General features: G+C 43.3%; 1 protein-coding gene across 1 annotated transcript in view; it reads left to right on the forward strand.

Moving 5' to 3' along the window:
- Positions 1–18,103, forward strand: part of LOC126412365 (uncharacterized) — a 131,054-nt gene that overhangs the window by 21,183 nt on the left and 91,768 nt on the right. The window contains exon 2 of the mRNA XM_050081936.1: positions 3,339–3,497. Coding sequence (XP_049937893.1) covers positions 3,339–3,497 — 159 coding nt within the window. The remainder of the gene's footprint in view (positions 1–3,338; positions 3,498–18,103) is intronic.

Below are 18,103 nucleotides of genomic sequence, written 5' to 3' on the forward strand. Positions count from 1 at the left end.
TGTGGAAAGCCCATGTTCATGATCTTGTTCAGAAATTAATTGCTGCTTTATTTACCATTAGAACAGTATCTGAAATAAGTGGCAGTTCAACACGAATTCAAAAATAGTATTTTTGGCTCAAAAGCGGACTGTTCGAGCTATATGTGGTGTAAGTTCGAAAACCTCTTGTCGACACCTATTCAATAGTCTGGGAATTCTGACATTGCCCTCACAGTATATATTTTCTTTAATGTCGTTTGTTGTTAGCAGTATTAGCTTATTCCCAAGAGTTAGCAGCTTTCACTTAGTTAATACTAGGCAGAAATCAAATCTGCATATGGAATGCACTTCCTTGACTCTTGCACAGAAAGGAGTGCAGTATTCTGCTGCATCCATTTTCAATAAGCTACCACAAGAACTCAAAAATCTCAGCAGTAGCCCAAACACTTTTAAGTCTAAACTGAAGAGTTTCCTCATGGCTCACTCCTTCTATTCTGTCGAGGCGCTCCTGGAAGAGCTGAAAAATTAAGCAAATTCCAGTGTTACATTGTTGATTTTCTTTATTTAAACCCTCGACTTGTCACCTGAATATGTTTCTTATATTTCATTTTATCTGTTTCTACTATCGTGTTATAATTTCATGTATTGACTCGTTCCATGACCATGGAGACTTCTCCTTAATTTGGTCCTACAGAACAATAAATAAATAAACAAATAAAAATAAAACTGCTTCAAGTTATTTGAAGGCAGTGGCCATTTCTTTTTGATTCTCTTTCAATATCAGTCTGTGATTAGTTAGTTCTAGTATGTGTGTCTCAGTTTTTAATAGTGTCTTACACTGTCTTATGATCCATTCATACTCCTTTGAAAAAAACTTTGTGTTCTGCCTTACGGCAGGTCTTGTCATGGGGGAAGCCTCATCAGAGGGGTCCACCACATGAGCATCTAGGGAAGTGATTCCAGTGGTGGTTTCCTGTTGCCTTCCACTGATGATGATTAAATGATAATGAGGAGAGCACAACACCCAGTTCCTGAGCGGAGAAAATCTCCGACCCAGTAGGGAATCAAACCCAGGCCCCTTGGCATGACAGACCGCCACTTTGACCACTCAGCTCTCAGGGCGGACCTTTGAAGCTCATAATTATTGATTTTCTGTTTATATGATGTGTTAGATACCTTTTTATAAGCCCTTCTAATTACATTTCAGTTTTGTTAGAAGCCATGTATATTTCAGAGTTCTAAGATTTTAGTTGAGGCTTTCCATTATTACCTGGTGAAGCAGTCTGTGATTAAAATTCTACTGATAAATATGGATGGCATATAAATATTTATATAGAATAAACAACAAGGCAATACATTCAGGAGGAGCAAGATTCAAATTCCTGTTCAACCTATGGTCAGATTTTTTTATTGTTTTACCTTAAACAGATTGAGGCAAACATAAGTTGTTTCCTATGCCAAGAGAGTGCTGATTTCCTTCTGCATCCAGTTCCCACCTGATGTTGCACAGATAACCAGAAAACATTGGTAACACAAACTAACTCAGTTACAAAATTACACTTAAAACACATTATATTTTGTATAACTTGCTTTCAGTTTAATTTAGAGAAATAATAACAATTTCTTCTGTTTCTGTTTTTCATACACTTTTATGACATTGTCTCTCTGTTACTGGAGAGTCAAAACAAGGGTAAAGTCGAACAGATATTATCCTTCTTACTTTGATAACTGATCATTGGAATTCTGTACCTCAGTATGCTTGATAATGGGTCCCTCAATTGTGTCACTACAGAAGGGTCCCCACATGTATCTGAAAATTTAACGGAAAACAATGGAAAAAATACTTCAGAGATGCCCAACAGTGGGATGGGGGTCTGCATTGTCTTCCAGTGGTAAAGTGAGTCACATTCATAATAGAGAATTCTAAACAAAAATGTTCACTCTACTTATGATAGAATATTTCGGAACTTGTTTCTATTTTTCCAAAAATTGTGGAATTGTGCTTGGACGATCTGCATTCATATACTTGGGAACATGCTGTGTTTATGAAAATAGTGTATTGGTTTTGTAATTTTACCTCAATAGCAGCTGGGTTTATATGACTGCTACTGAAGCAGTGGGAAGTCCTTCTGTGGCTGAATGTGGTATGACTGCCCCCACTCATGCACTTCTGGTTCATCAGTAGTCACAGAAGTCTTCATTCAGTTAGCGAGGTGCAGCAGCTATATCAGACTCATTTGTTAAGAGATATTCAATACATTACCGGAGATGGGTAGTCTCTCAGGTGCCCACATCCTGCGAGTGCAGTTAGTCACCAAATGCCAGTCGACACACACAGTGTGGTGATAATGGTGCATTGGATATGAGAAGTGCAAGGGCACAGTCAAAGCAGCAGTACCAGGTTGGTGGCATCGTAAAGTGCTGTGCCAGACTTCAGCTGAGAACTGTTGCAGTGAGAACTGTTGCAGCGGTGGTCAGCTACTGCACAGACACAGAGGCCTGTTTGCTTGGTGTTATGATGGCTAGCTGGGCATGTATAAATATCACCTTAGCAACTTTTGCTGCTGTTGTTGTAATACTGTCACAATATATGCAGCAGTTAGTGTGCCGGCAGTGTGTCAGCTGTGAGGAAAGTTAATTTACTAGTGGTTGTACTTTTGCACTTTAACACCTGTCACCAGTAGATGTGCGTAAAAAATCTGATTTAAATTTGAAAGGCTCCTGTAGTGAAATTAGTGTTCAAAAAGACTATTGGCACAAGCTCATTATAAACAATCTGAAATATCAGACTGTAAAGTGTGTTAAGTTTCACTTAATATAAATTAAGAAAAATAAATGAAATTGAGCATTGTCTGTAAAATGTAGTGCTTAATACAGTTGACAAGCTGTTGCACCACCAGAGCTCTTTTCTTTATTTCTGGTGTTAGTAAAAAGGAGACTATTGATATAAAATTTTTAAATGTTTCTAAGAACTAAAGGATGGTGAAAAATATTGTGGAAAAAAGGAAAATACCTTAATTTTATAAGTGTAAGGAAGTAATGTGTAAACATGCGCACTTGTGTCCTTCTTTCAGATTTGAAGTGAGCATTTAAATGTAATGTTGCCTTTCATACTTAGAAAATTAAATAATTTGTTCTTGCACATTGTCATCTCTGTTCTCCTGACCAGTTAATATAGTTAGAGTAATAATTACTGTATCTAGTTAGAGTAATAATTACTGTATCATGCCAAATGGAATCACTGTATCCTCATCTGATTAAATAATTGTTAAAGCAGTTGTGTATGCTTCTCATAGAGATATCGTGTTCATGCTGATATGTTTAGAACAGTAAGACTGTAGTACACTTTTATTTTTCAGACAATATTACAGCGACAGCTGGGTATGCATCCATTGATTGTACTGAAGGATATGCAGTTTTCTGTTCTGAAGTCCCTCATAGAATTTATGTATTGTGGAGAGACAAGTGTCACTGAAGATAACCTTGGCCCACTTCTTCAGGCAGCAAAATTTTTCCAGGTATCTGGTATTTGGAAGAAGTGATATTTATTTATATTGATCTTACATTTCACAGAATTGTTAGCTTTAGCATTTAAGAATGCTTCCTCATTTTTGAATATGCTGGACATGTATACAGTGCTAAATCGTATATCTTCGCCATAAACGAAAAGATTTACATTAAAATTGTCAATTACATCACAGATGATCGTCAGCTTTTGCTGCAATTTCTACATTTCCGGGCCGTATCTTCACCAAAGTAAAATTGGTAACGTCAACACTTCAGTAAACAATTAAACTTTTTGCACTTTTTAAACTCTGTGATTGTGAAATCATATCACATGATCTAAGTCGCATGGAAATCTATTTCCAGTTATTTCAACACATTTATGAGTATCACTCCAAGGGAAGTAGAGTTATTAACTGATCTAGGTATGTTTCGACCAGTCGAATCAATTGCCATTTATTGCATCACGTGATAAAAAATACAACCTTTGTAGAATATAAGGGAATCACAAAATCACTTGGAAATGTTAGAAATTACGTAAATACTGGGTTCCAATTTGCAAAATGTTTAAATTTTTATTCCTTAAAAATGGCTTTCTCTTAAGATTGGGATTCATTAAAGCAGGGAGAAATAACTTTAGTGGTGGTACCATCTTCAACTCTCCACATTAGTCCATCATGGGATCTTCATTTCTGCATAACTATTACAACCTTCATTAGTTTGTTCCTACATATTGTAGCTATGCCATGGTCTTTCTGTAAGTGTTAAACTGTCACCCTCTCTTCCGTCAATTACCAAATTGGTGATTTGCTGATGCCTCATCCTATGAACCAGTTGTTTCCTTTAATCAAATTGTGTCATAAATTTCATTTTTCTGCAGTTTGTTTCAATAACTTTTCAGAAGTTATCCAACTTACAACCTATCATGCAAACCATGAAGTTTTAATTTATTTCCTCTGAACTTTCGAAAATTCTCCATGATTTCCTGTTCTGATCACCCATTGTACAGATTGAATAACATCTGGGATAGGCTATAAACCAGACTCACTCCCATATCAACTTTTGCTTCCCTTTCATGTCCATTCACATTTATTTACTACAGTATGGTTTCTGTAAAAGTTGCAGTCTATGCACTTTATTTGCTACCTTCAAAATACAAAGAGTGTATTTTAGTCAGTATTGACAAAAGTTGTTCTACATCTACCTATTCTCCCTTTTTTTCAGTTTTATTTTCTAAGATAAATCGTAGGATCAGTACTTTCTCACATTTTCATACATTTCTCTGGAACCCAAGCTGCTATTTCATGAGATGGATCCTCTCGTTGTATACATCTTTCTGTAAATAGATTGTGTCAGTATTTTGCAACCGTGGCTTCTAAACTGCTGGTTCAGTAATAGTCATACCAGCCCTCTTTGGAAGTTGGAATATTACCTTATCCTTTATGTTTGAGGGTATATAATCTGTAAAGGTTCTTTTAATTACCGCTACCAGTCACAAAATTTATTAACTTATGTATTACTTATACATTGTGCGACATGTTTCAAGGGAATACCTCATCATCAGGCTAAATGGCATTACAAAAACAATTTCATAATAAGATCCTACAGATGTTACACAGTCTTTTCATAAATGTTGTGGTTATCCTGTGGAAGAAAAGAAAACCTAGTAAGAGGCAATGTCACTTTGTAAGCTGGACTGATGTTTGCATGAAAATGTTTTTTAACACTCACTCACTTTGTTCTTATGGCGTGGTAGTCTTGTAATGAGCTGAGGTGTTTCCATTTCTGTGGCTCTCATAGCTTTCTTGATCATTGTTCACAAATTTTCACAAACGTACCAGTAACTTGGAAAACACGATCACAAAAACAAATCTGTAGTGCAGTGTACATCAGCTGGTTTCGATTTGTTTATCAATCTGTTGATCTACGTGGTGTCAGATGTTACATGTCTTCTGCACATCTTGTTATTGTATTACAGGTGTAGGTTGAGGAAATACATTACAAATTGAGCACCTGTTACAATATTATTGTACAAATGATGATATAAACTATTTATTTTACATATTTTTAAGCTATTATTGGGGCTAGAGTGAAACGACTGTGATGTTATGTATATTTTAGTCTGAGAGTACTATAGTGAAATTGGAAAAGAAATTTGAATTTTTGAAGTCTGTCATTTCATTCAGGATCTTGTTATCCCCCATGTGGCCATGGATGAATATTTCCATTTCTTCCAAGATGTCCATTTTCCAGCTGTTTTCTAAATTATTTAGTACTTTGAGATCATTGTTTCTTGTAACATTGTGTCCTGTTTCATTGATATGTTTCAATATAGCTGCTTTATTCGGTTTGCCAAGTCTGAAACAGTCAACGTGTTCTTTCAGTTTCTCTGTGCGATATGAGATGTCATGTATCAGTTTCTTTTTTAAGTTGTTGTTGGCAAAGGTGAGCCAGATTTTTTTTTTTTTTTTTTTACAGCTTGGCTATTTTGTCTGATATGACACCTAAATATGTTAACATTATATACTTGGGTTTTTGGATGTTGTGTGAGGAAGCTGTGTACCATTGTTTGTTGTTATTTTTAGATGTGAGTTGTAATAGTGTGTGTATTTCATGTTCATGATAGCCATTATTATGTGCAATGTATTTGCATTTCTGTCTCATAGTCGACAACATTAAGTGGGAATTTCTGTTTTCTGTTGAAGAAGGATCTGAATGCAACTTGTTTATGTGAGTTGGGATGTGTGGAAGATTTATTAATGACTGTGTCTGTGTATGTTGGTTTTCTGTGTACTTTGATATTTAGGGTTTGGTCTGTTAGTTATTGTCATGTCTAGAAAATTAATTTTGTTATCTTTCTCAGTCATAATGGCTTCAAATTCTTATATAATCTGCCTTACATGTCTTGCATGGTTTTGTCATGATTGGTTCTCCCAAGGATGTTAATAATTTCAAAGTAATATTGTCTACTCCAGGTGTTCTTGTATTGATTTATGTATTTCAGTGCTGTGTGAAATTCCTCTCACAGTATCAGGTCTCCTGCCTACTTCCTCTTCACTTTCCATAATGCTGTTTCCTTTGCCCAGCCTTGCAATATATTACTTCCTTTTTTCAGCTTTCCCTTACTTGCTTAGCACTGGCGAATTCTAAATATTCCCCACGTTCTCAAATTTGTCCTCCTCATCTTTTTTCTACCATTGAATTCCAGTCACTCAGCATAACTAAATTTTTGTCTCCCGTAAGGAACTGAATAATTTATTTTATCTCATCATACATTCTTTCTGTCCCTGTGTCATCTTCTGATTCAGTAAGTACATGCACTAGAACTACTGTAGTGGGTGTTGGTTTTGTGTCTATCTTGGCTACCTATAATGCATCCACTGTACTGTTCATAATCATTAACGCACATTCGTGTTTTTTATTCAGTATTAGACCTACATCTGGGTTACACTTGTTCAGTTTTGTGTTGATAACCCTGTACTAACCTAATCAGAAATCCCGTTCCTGCCACTTCAGACTCATCATTCCTGAAAAGGGGAAGCATCATTTTCAGCATGTGCTGTGGCAATAGTCTAGATCTGGGACAGTCAACCTTTTTTCCCACCACCCACTTTTGCATCTCTTTTAGTAATAAAATTATCTAACACCCACTGCTTTCATAGTAATGGCGATCTGTAAGCAGCAAATTAGCTTTACTTGCTTCAATTTATAAAGCAAATTTACAGCAATTAAAGCATATGATAACAATATAATAGAGGGAAACATTCCACGTGGGAAAAATATATCTAAAAACAAAGGTGGTGTGACTTACCGAACGAAAGCGCTGGCAGGTCGATAGACACACAAACACACACACAAAATTCAAGCTTTCGCAACAAACTGTTGCCTCATCAGGAAAGAGGGAAGGAGAGGGAAAGACGAAAGGATGTGGGTTTTAAGGGAGAGGGTAAGGAGTCATTCCAATCCCGGGAGCGGAAAGACTTACCTTAGGGGGAAAAAAGGACGGGTATATACTCGCACACACACACATATACAGACACAAGCAGACATCTCACAAGCAGACATATTTAAAGACATTTAAAGACATTTAAATATGTCTGCTTGTGAGATGTCTGCTTGTGTCTGTATATGTGTGGATGGATATGTGTGTGTGTGCGAGTGTATACCCGTCCTTTTTTCCCCCCAAGGTAAGTCTTTCCGCTCCCGGGATTGGAATGACTCCTTACCCTCTCCCTTAAAACCCACATCCTTTCGTCTTTCCCTCTCCTTCCCTCTTTCCTGATGAGGCAACAGTTTGTTGCGAAAGCTTGAATTTTGTGTGTGTGTTTGTGTTTGTTTGTGTGTCTATCGACCTGCCAGCGCTTTCGTTCGGTAAGTCACATCACCTTTGTTTTTAGATATAAAGCATATGATAATAAACACTTAACAAATACTTTGTCAAAATTTTACAAAAACCTGTTGCAAATATTTTAAAAACTGCTACCACCTACCATGAAACCTGGAATGTCCACCAGTGGGTGGTAGGGACAAGGTTGAATATCTGTGGTCTAGATGATGTGGCTTGTAATATTACCAAGTATGGCCTTGTAGTTAGTGATGGTTCTGTGAACACTTGAAAGCAAGGTGAAACTACAAATGTTTTATTTCCAAAGGTCATGGAGTATTTACTGCATAGTTTGATAATGAAGATGATGATATCCTTTATGGTAAAATATTAGTGAGGTAAAATAGTCTCCTATTCTGATCTCCTGGTGGATACTGCACAGAAGGATGTTGTCATCAGAAAAAAAACAAATCTGACATTCTACAGGCCAGAGCATGAAGTAGTAGATCCCATAATGAAATAGGTAGGGTAGAAAATGTGAAGAGGGAAATCAATATTGTGAAGTGAGCAATAGTGGGAATTAGTGAAGTGCAATTGCAGGAAGAACAGGATTTCTGGTCACGTGAATACAGTTTTTCTTCCTGTTGCAGATTTTGAAACACAAATTAGTGTGTGTATTGGGGGGGGGATTGAGACGGGGGTTTTGAAGATTTTCCCTACCAGCGATACAATTGGCACAACAGATATATCAGATATTGCTATCATTGTCTCACCAGAGATGGATAGGAGATGAATAGTTCTGTACATTCATGGAGAAGACACAAGGTACATTGTCTTTTTTTTTTTTGGTCAGTGAAGTTCGTCTATCTATCTATATCCGGATCCTGCTCCAGCTACTGCCGGGTCTGGGTGCTGTGAAGTTTGTAACCTTTGATAATAACCAATAATCAAAAGTTTTGAAGGACAGTAGAGCAATCTCCGCTGGTACATCTGTACATGATCAAGCAGCGATAATTATTTCATATTGTACTCTGTCAATTCCTTATTCTGTGGTTAGTCACTCAAGAGGAGAATGTATTCCCATGTAACCTCTATGTTTTAAAATAAAATTCAATGAATAATAAAAGATTTAAAATGGAAAAACTAAAACTCAGTTTCACTGGTTCTCAGGCAGGTGTACTGTCAAATTATTTATTGGATCTTCAGCAGAAATTAAATATCCTTACATTCATATCTGGATGCTGGTACTCTAGCATTCCGCTTTTAGCAAAGAAATTGTTCTCGCGTGCTGATTGTGTTGTGTAATGGCTTGCTCACCCGTGCTCTTTCTTATCTGGAAAGACTTGTGCGATGCCTGTTAGTGACATGTTGCCAGTTTTCTTATGTCCTTTATTGGAAACATTACTCTGTCTTCAGAACCATTTCAAGTTAAGTGATCTATGGGCTTCAGCTTGACTCTTTACAATTTTTTTGAAAAATTTTGAGCATTTGTCAGTGTGTTGTCAGGATGTTAGAAAATTAGTGAAAACGAATTTTACTAAAACTAGTCAGCATCTGAAGATATAAAATTTTGTCTATTTTTAGCACCATATATCTCAAAACTGACACCTGCGATTTTTATAATTGTTAACAGTACTGATTAAAGTACATCAAAGGCTATTGATAACAAACGTTTTCATTGTGGTTAAGGTGTAAAAATTTGCCGTAAATGTTGAGTTTTTCATTGCATTTAAATACAGTTGTGTAGTTCAGTGGTGAATAAAATTAGCATTGCCTAATTCTTTCTCAAAATGTGCTTTAACCAGCATTGCTTCACAGTTGTGTTGCTGGATTGAATTCTACTAAACAAAAAGTTCCGAATTCCAAGACAGTTGCTCTGCTTTTTTAGTGGCTTGAAACTAATTGTTACAGAAGTAGTGAATTTGTGAAATGGAGATTAAAGCCTGTCAATTAAATCCATGCAATATTGAAATTGTTAGCAATTCTATATGTCATTTACTATGTACAAATTCTGTAAAGGTCCCAAAGAGCTATTAAAGAATTTTGTTTAGAAGGTAATCAGTTGGTAAACTGACAAATGGTGTGGATGCTTAGATATACTTGGAGCAGAAAGTGCTGTTCTCACAAACATGAATGATGTTGTAATCTGTTTGGAAAAAATCATAAAATGTGAAAATGTCTTAAAATTCCTTAATGGCTGATTTGCTAAAATTTTGATAAAATATAATATAAAACCAGGTAAAAATGTGTGCCTATTCCCGGTATACAAAAATGACTTTGGTTGGAGGGACTTGACTTCTCCACAAAGAAAGATGTTTATGCCATCTTGATCAAATGAAACTGATAAGACTAGTATTTATGGAGATCTAAATAAAAGTGCATCAGCTGCTGTAATATTATCACAGAAATAAAAAAAGGCTGTGTGAAGCAAAAGATGCATCAGGTTGAAAATGCAATTATTAAGAAAATTGCAACAATTTGGTAGACTTTGCCCTAGTGTATTGGACCAACCTGGTGCATGCAAAAGTAATGGCCTAATTATTTAGTTTATAAAAAGCTGATAAAATAAATAAAACAAAAGTAAAATACATCCAGTCACCCAGGAAATATTCACATACGCCTTAATTCCTCAGAGTTAGTCCACTAATATAAGACTGTGGAAGAATTTTGTACGAGGTGCATTCAAGTTCTAAGGCCTCCGATTTTTTTTCTCTGGACTGGAAAGAGATAGAAACATGCATATTGTTTTAAAATGAGGCCACGTTCATTGTCAATAAGTCCCAGAGATGGCAGCACCGTACGGCAGATGGAATTTTACCACCAGCGGCGAGAATGAGAACTGTTTTAAATACTTAAAATGGCGACGTTTTCCTTACGTGAACAGCGTGCAATCATTCGTTTTCTGAATTTGCGTGGTGTGAAACCAATTGAAATTCATCGACAGTTGAAGGAGACATGTGGTGATGGAGTTATGGATGTGTCGAAAGTGCATTTGTGGGTGCGACAGTTTAATGAAGGCAGAACATCGTGTGACAACAAACCGAAACAACCTCGGGCTCGCACAAGCCGGTCTGACGACATGATCGAGAAAATGGAGATAATTGTTTTGGGGGATCGCTGAATGACTGTTGAACAGAACGCCTCCAGAGTTGGCATTTCTGTGGGTTCTGTGCACACAATCCTGCATGACGACCTGAAAATGCGAAAAGTGTCATCCAGGTGGGTACCACGAATGCTGACGGACGACCACATGGCTGCCCGTGTGGCATGTTGCCAAGCAATGTTGACACGCGACAGCACGAATGGGACTTTCTTTTCATCGGTTGTGACAATGGATGAGACGTGGATGCCATTTTTCAATCCAGAAACAAAGCGCCAGTCAGCTCAATGGAAGCACACAGATTCACCGCCACCAAAAAAATTTCGGGTAACCGCCAGTGCTGAAAAAATGATGGTGCCCATGTTCTGGGACAGCGAGGGCGTAATCCTTACCCATTGCGTTCCAAAGGGCACTACGGTAACAGGTGCATCCTATGAATATGTTTTGAAGAACAAATTCCTTCCTGCACTGCAACAAAAACGTCCGGGAAGGGCTGCGCGTGTGCTGTTTCACCAAGACAACGCACCCGCACATCAAGCTAACGTTACGCAACAGTTTCTTCGTGATAACAACTTTGAAATGATTCCTCGTGCTCCCTACCCACCTGACCTGGCTCCTAGTGACTTTTGGCTTTTTCCAACAATGAAAGACACTCTCCGTGGTCGCACATTCACCAGCCGTGCTGCTATTGCCTCAGCGATTTTCCAGTGGTCAAGCCCCCTGCGGGTTCGGGGGTAAGAATAGGCCCGCGGTATTCCTGCCTGTCGTAAGAGGCGACTAAAAGGAGTCTCAAACGTTTTGGCCTTAATGTGATGGTCCCCATTAGGGTTTGACCTCCATTTTTCCAAATTCCACAGAAGTACGAGCCTTTTGGGGAAGGACACCTTACGTGGTGCACCATCAGTCCTCTGTGCCCTACGACCTTGGCACTCTTGATCGTCTTTGCGTCGTACCTGCACCCTCCATCCCTCATTTTGGGCATAGACACCTGATGTATTGTGTAAGTACCGCCCTTAGTGCGTCACCAACAGCACCTACGATCACTATGGACTACCCATGGCACCCAAAATCCAGCACGGTAGCCAGCCCGTTGTGGTGGGGTCGTCATGTACCCTCTAGGTTGTAGCCCCCTGACAACACAGGGATCATACTGCCGATGCCTGAGCTGACACCTCCCCACGTAAGCCAAGGAGTAGATGCTCGTCTCTCTGGGGCATCGGGACTCCCGGCAACGGCCATCCTGCCAGGTGGCCTTTGCTGTGGCTGGGTGGCGCCCGTGGGGAGAGCCCCTGGTCGGAGTGGGTGGCATCGGGGCGGATGCCCCGCAATGAAGCGGGTGAAATCTCAATCTGGTGGTCGTCCGACCGCCAATGTCTCTAAGCGTGGTAAGGTGGAATTTAACGCTGTGGCATATAACCCGAAGTCGTTCCCTTCCCTAGCCACACCGTGGGAGGAACGTAGGGCTGCAGACAGACAGGAGCCGTATTCGCCACGATACCTTGTATGCAGCAGAACTGATGGGGATTCGTTTTTGGGGACTAAGCCTCTTTTCTTCGTGCATAATCTCGAAGATAAGTTTGGGGAAGTGGCATCTCTTTCCAAAATGAGGAGCGGGGCCATTTTGATACAAGCAGCTTCATCTGCGCAGTCCCAGGCATTACTCGCCTGTGAGAAGCTCGGTGACATCCCCGTCACTGTCACTCCCCATAAGTCCTTAAATTTGGTCCAGGGGATTATTTTTCATAAAGATCTTCTGCTACAGTCTGATGACGAGCTACGTGAGAACCTGGCACGACGAGGTGTACACTTTGTCCGTCGTGTCTTTCGGGGGCCGAAGGATAATAGGGTCGCTACCGGTGCTTTCATCCTGGCCTTTGAGGGCGACTGCTTGCCTGAGAAAGTCAAGGTCATGATATACCGGTGCGATGTCAAGCCCTATGTCCCGCCCCCTATGCGATGCTTCCAGTGCTGGAAATTCGGACACATGTCCTCCAGGTGCACTTCCAGCCCCACGTGTCGTGATTGTGGACGACCTCCACATCCTAATGCTCCATGTGCTCCGCCTCCCACCTGCGTTAACTGTAGGCATCATTCTCCCTGCTCACCAGACTGTGCAGTCTATCAACGAGAGCGGAAGATACAAGAAATTAAGACCTTGGACCGTTTAAGTTACCAAGAGGCGAAGAAGAAATTAGAACGACTCAACCCCACACCTATGTTGAGGAGTTATGCTACTGTCACACTGCCGCCACCAGCTCCTGCACAGACTCCCTTCTCTGTTGGCCCACAGAGAAATCAGGTAACGTCTGCCCCACCGCTGGGACAGGCCGCTCTCTCTTCCACTGCTCCCAAAACACCGAGTTTGGGAGCAGTGCGCCCCAAGCAACCGGGGACGTTGGTCCCCACCTCTCAGCCGGAGCGGCGACAGCCCTCTCCGGCTCCTCAGCCGGGGAAGCGACAGCTCCCTCCGGCTGCTCAGCCGGGGACGCAACAGCCTCCTCCGGCCTCACTTGTTCGGAAGGGATCCCTTGGGGGCGTCCCTTCCAAGGACTTCCCCAGTGTCTCACAAGACACTAGCCAGTGGCTGAAGAAGCCACCAGCTGCTGGTCGAAGGGCTTCACGCTCTTCCTCTGTTCCTGATGATGCGTCAGGAAAGCCCTCCCAGCATGACAACCCTCCTCCCAAAGACAAGAGAGAGAAAAGGAAGCTCTCCAAGAAGGATAAGGACCCAGTGGTTCCCGCACCAACGCTCCCTGTCAGCTCAGCCTCTGAGGACGAGGTCGAGCTCTTTGCGTCCCCTGATGACCTGGATCTCGCCGTCTCCTCAGAAACGATGGCCGTAGTGACGTCCGTCGCTCAGTCGGTGGCAGCATGTGACCCTGCCAAGTAATTTGCCTTTTCAGTGCCTGCATGCCCCTACCGGACACGCTTTGTACAATCCTCCAGTGGAATTGTGGCGGTTATTTTAGCCATCTCCCTGAGCTACGACAGCTCCTAAGCCTGACACCTGCTTTCTGCATTGCCCTCCAAGAAACCTGGTTCCCGGCAATGCGGACCCCTGTTCTTCGTGGATACAGGGGCTATTACTGCAACCGTAGCACTTACAATTGTGTGTCAGGTGGAGCCTGCGTGTATGTCCTTACCTCTGTATATAGTGCTCCTGTGCCCCTTCAAACATCATTGGAAGCTGTGGCTGTCCGTGTAAGGACTACCCAGGACATAACCGTCTGCAGTGTCTATCTCCCTCCAGGTGGTACAGTCTCCCTGACCGAAATGGCTGCGCTTGTCGCCCAACTCCCCACGCCTTTTCTTCTCCTGGGGGATTTTAATGCCCACAATCCCCTGTGGGGTGGAACGAAGGTTACTGGCCGAGGCAGGGAGGTCGAGAATCTCATCTCCCAACTCGACCTCTGCCTCTTAAACTCTGGCGCCGCCACACATTTCAGTGTGGCGCATGGCACGTTCTCGGCCATAGATCTGTCGTTGTGCAGCCCAGGGCTTGTACCATCGGTCCACTGGAGAGTCCACGAGGACTTGTGTGGTAGTGACCATTTTCCGATCTTCCTTTCACTACCACAGCGTCACTCCTTTGCGCGCTCGCCTAGATGGGCATTTAGCAAGGCAAACTGGGACACGTTCTGCTCTGCTGCCACTGTTGACTCTCTCCCCCATGGTACCATCGATGTGGCGGTTGAGACACTGACTGCAGCAATTGTTTCCGCTGCGGAACGTACCATTCCTCGTTCGTTCGGGTGCCCCCGGCGAAAGTCGGTGCCTTGGTGGTCTCCAGAGGTCGCTGCCGCCATTAAAGAACGTCGGCGGGCTCTTCAGCGACATAAGCGGCACCCGTCTTTGGACAACCTCATTTTATTCAAACGTCTCCGTGCTCAGGTACGGAGGCTTATCAAACGGCGGAAACAGGAGTGTTGGGAGAGGTACGTTTCCAAGATTGGTTCCCGTACTTCCCCCTCCCAGGTGTGGCTGAAGATTCGGCGCATCTTTGGATTGCAGTACTCTACAGGTGTCCCAGGGCTTACCATCAACGGGGCAGTATCAACCGATGCCGATGCAATCGCCGAGCATTTCACTCAGCACTATGTTCGGGCCTCTGCGTCGGGGAATTACCCGCCTGCGTTTCGCGCGCTCAAACGCCGGGAGGAAGGCAAACGGCTTTCTTTCGCTTCTCGCCACCCTGAGGCGTATAACGCCCCATTTAGTTTGTGGGAACTCCAGAGCGCCCTGGCACAGTGCCCCGATACAGCCTCTGGGCCAGATGGCGTCCACAATCAGATGCTAAAACACCTGTCCCCGGACTGTCAGCGATGTGTTCTTGCCATCTTCAACCGCCTATGGGGTGATGGTGTCTTTCCGTCGCAGTGGCGAGAAAGTACCATCATTCCGGTGCTGAAGCCTGGTAGGGACCCGCTTACTGTGGATAGTTATCGGCCCATTAGCTTAACCAATACTCTGTGCAAGCTGCTGGAACGCATGGTGAGTCGACGGCTGTGTTGGCTGCTCGAGTCTCGGGGTCTCCTGGCTCCATGCCAGAGCGGCTTCCGTCAGGGCCGTTCCACCGCCGATACTTTGGTCCTCCTTGAGTCTGCAATCCGCACTGCTTTTTCCAGGCGCCAACACCTCGTCTCCATCTTTTTCGACCTCTCCAGAGCATATGACACGACGTGGCGGCACCATATTCTCGCCACGTTGCACGGGTGGGGTCTCCGGGGCTCTCTCCCCATTTTTATTCAGAATTTTTTATCTGTTCGGACATTCCGCGTTTTAATTGGCACATCCCATAGTTCACTTCATATCCAGGAGAACGGCGTTCCACAGGGCTCTGTATTGAGCGTGCCCCTTTTCCTTGTGGCCATTAATGGCCTTGCAGCAGCAGTAGGGACGTCTGTCTCGCCCACGTTATATGCTGACGATTTCTGCATCTTTTTCAGCTCCTCCACCATTGGCGTTGCAGAACGTCGGTTGCAGGGAGCCATACGCAAGGCGCAGGCGTGGGCCTTAGCCCATGGGTTTCAGTTTTCTCCTGCGAAGACTTGTGTTATGCACTTTTGTCGGCGTCGCACTGTCCATCCCCACCCTGAGCTTTATCTTCAGGATGCTAAGCTCAGGGTTGTTGACACTTACCGTTTTCTGGGATTGCTGTTCGATGCCCGGCTTACTTGGCTTCCACATATTCGTGAGCTCAAGCGTCAGTGCTGGCAACTTGGGGTGCAGACCGTAACACGCTGCTGCAGCTCTACAAAGCCCTTGTGCTGTCCCGACTGGATTATGGGAGTGTGGTGTATGGCTCAGCGTCGCACTCAGCGTTGCAACTGCTGGACCCCATTCACCACTGTGGGGTTCGACAGGCGACAGGAGCATTCCGCACCAGTCCTGTTAATAGCCTACTTGCTGAGGCTGGGGTTCCTCCGCTCTACATTCGGCGTCAACAACTCTTAGCCAACTATGCTGCCCACGTCCGTTGTTCTCCCCGTCACCCTAACTACCGTCTCCTTTTCACCGATGCGGCAGTCCATCTTCCACGCCGGCGGCCGCGATCAGGCCATGCAATTGGGATCCGTGTTCAGTCCCTGCTTAGTGAACTCGAGTCTTTGCCTCTTCCATCTGCTTTTCAGGTCCGCCCACATACACCACCTTGGTGTATCCGTCGGCCGCAGCTTCAGCTGGACCTCTCCCAATGGCAAAAGGATTCAGTTCCTCCTGCAGTCTTGCGCCGCCAATTTCTTGCTCTCCTCGACGAATCCCGTGACTCGGAGGTTATCTATACCGATGGCTCGATGGTTGATGGCCGTGTGGGGTACGCTTATGCTCATGCGGACTATGTCGACCAGCGCTCCTTGCCGGACGGCTGCAGTGTTTACACTGCAGAGCTAACAGCTATTTTTCGTGCCCTTGAGCGTGTTCGTACCAGCACTGGCGAGTCTTTTGTCATTTGCAGTGACTCTCTCAGTAGTCTCCAGGCTCTTGACCAGTGCTACCCACGCCATCCCATTGTTGTTGCCATCCAGGAGTCCGTTCATGCTCTTGCACAACGTGGCCGTTCAGTGGTGTTCATATGGACCCCGGGACACGTTGGGATAGCGGGCAACGAACACGCCGACAAGTTAGCTAAAGAAGCCACCCGCAAACTGCCGTTGGAGATCGGCCTCCCGGCAACTGATCTCCGATCGGTGTTACGCCGTCGGGTCTTTGGGATGTGGGCCGACGAATGGCGCACCCTGTCTGTACCCAACAAGCTGCGGCGTGTAAAGGAGGCCACGACTGTGTGGGGTTCCTCCATGCGGGCCTCTCGGAGGGATTCTGTGGTTCTCTGTAGGCTCCGCATTGGTCACTCTTGGCTGACGCTTGGTCATCTGCTGCGTCGAGAGGACCCCCCTCATTGTCGCTGTGGTGCGCTTATGACGGTGGCCCATATATTGTTGGACTGTCCTCTTTTAACCGCCCTCAGGCGAACTTTTAATCTCCAGGGTGCTTTATCATCTCTCTTAGGTGACAATGTCTCTATGGCAGATCGGGTTTTAAGTTTTATTCGCGCAAGCGGCTTTTATAGGTCCATTTAAATTTTTTTTTAACATCACCCTCTTTTGAGCTCTCTCTTTTACTTAGTTTTGTGTTGTGATTCGACTCCGCCCTAAACTTTTAGGCTGGAGGTTTTAACGTGTTGCAGAGTGGCTGGCTCATCCTATTATTTTCGTGATCAGCCAGCCACAGTTCTCTGCTGTGCAGTTTTAATTCCTTCTGCCTTTGTTCTCTATGTTGTTTTTGTTGCTGTGCTCTGTTTTCCATGTTGTCTTACAATGGACCATGGGGCTTTTCTTCCCCTGGAGTTTTTCTTTTAGTGCTTCGCTTGACTGGTGGATAGTTCCCCTGTGCTCTGTGTTTTTATGAAACAAGGGACCGATGACCTTTGTAGTTTGGTCCCTTTAATCTTTAACCCAACCAACCAACCAGTGGTCAAAACAGACTCCTAATGAAGCCTTCGCCGCTGCCATGGAATCATGGCATCAGCGTTGTGAAAAATGTGTACGTCTGCAGGGCGATTACGTCGAGAAGTAACGCCAGTTTCATCGATTTCGGGTGAATAGTTAATTAGAAAAAAAATCGGAGGCCTTAGAACTTGAATGCACCTCGTACTTGACAAAGAATGACGAAAGCAGCAAGAAATTCAAAGATGGAAAAAA

This window comes from Schistocerca serialis, chromosome 1, assembly GCF_023864345.2.
Source record: "Schistocerca serialis cubense isolate TAMUIC-IGC-003099 chromosome 1, iqSchSeri2.2, whole genome shotgun sequence".
Classification (NCBI taxonomy): domain Eukaryota; kingdom Metazoa; phylum Arthropoda; class Insecta; order Orthoptera; family Acrididae; genus Schistocerca; species Schistocerca serialis.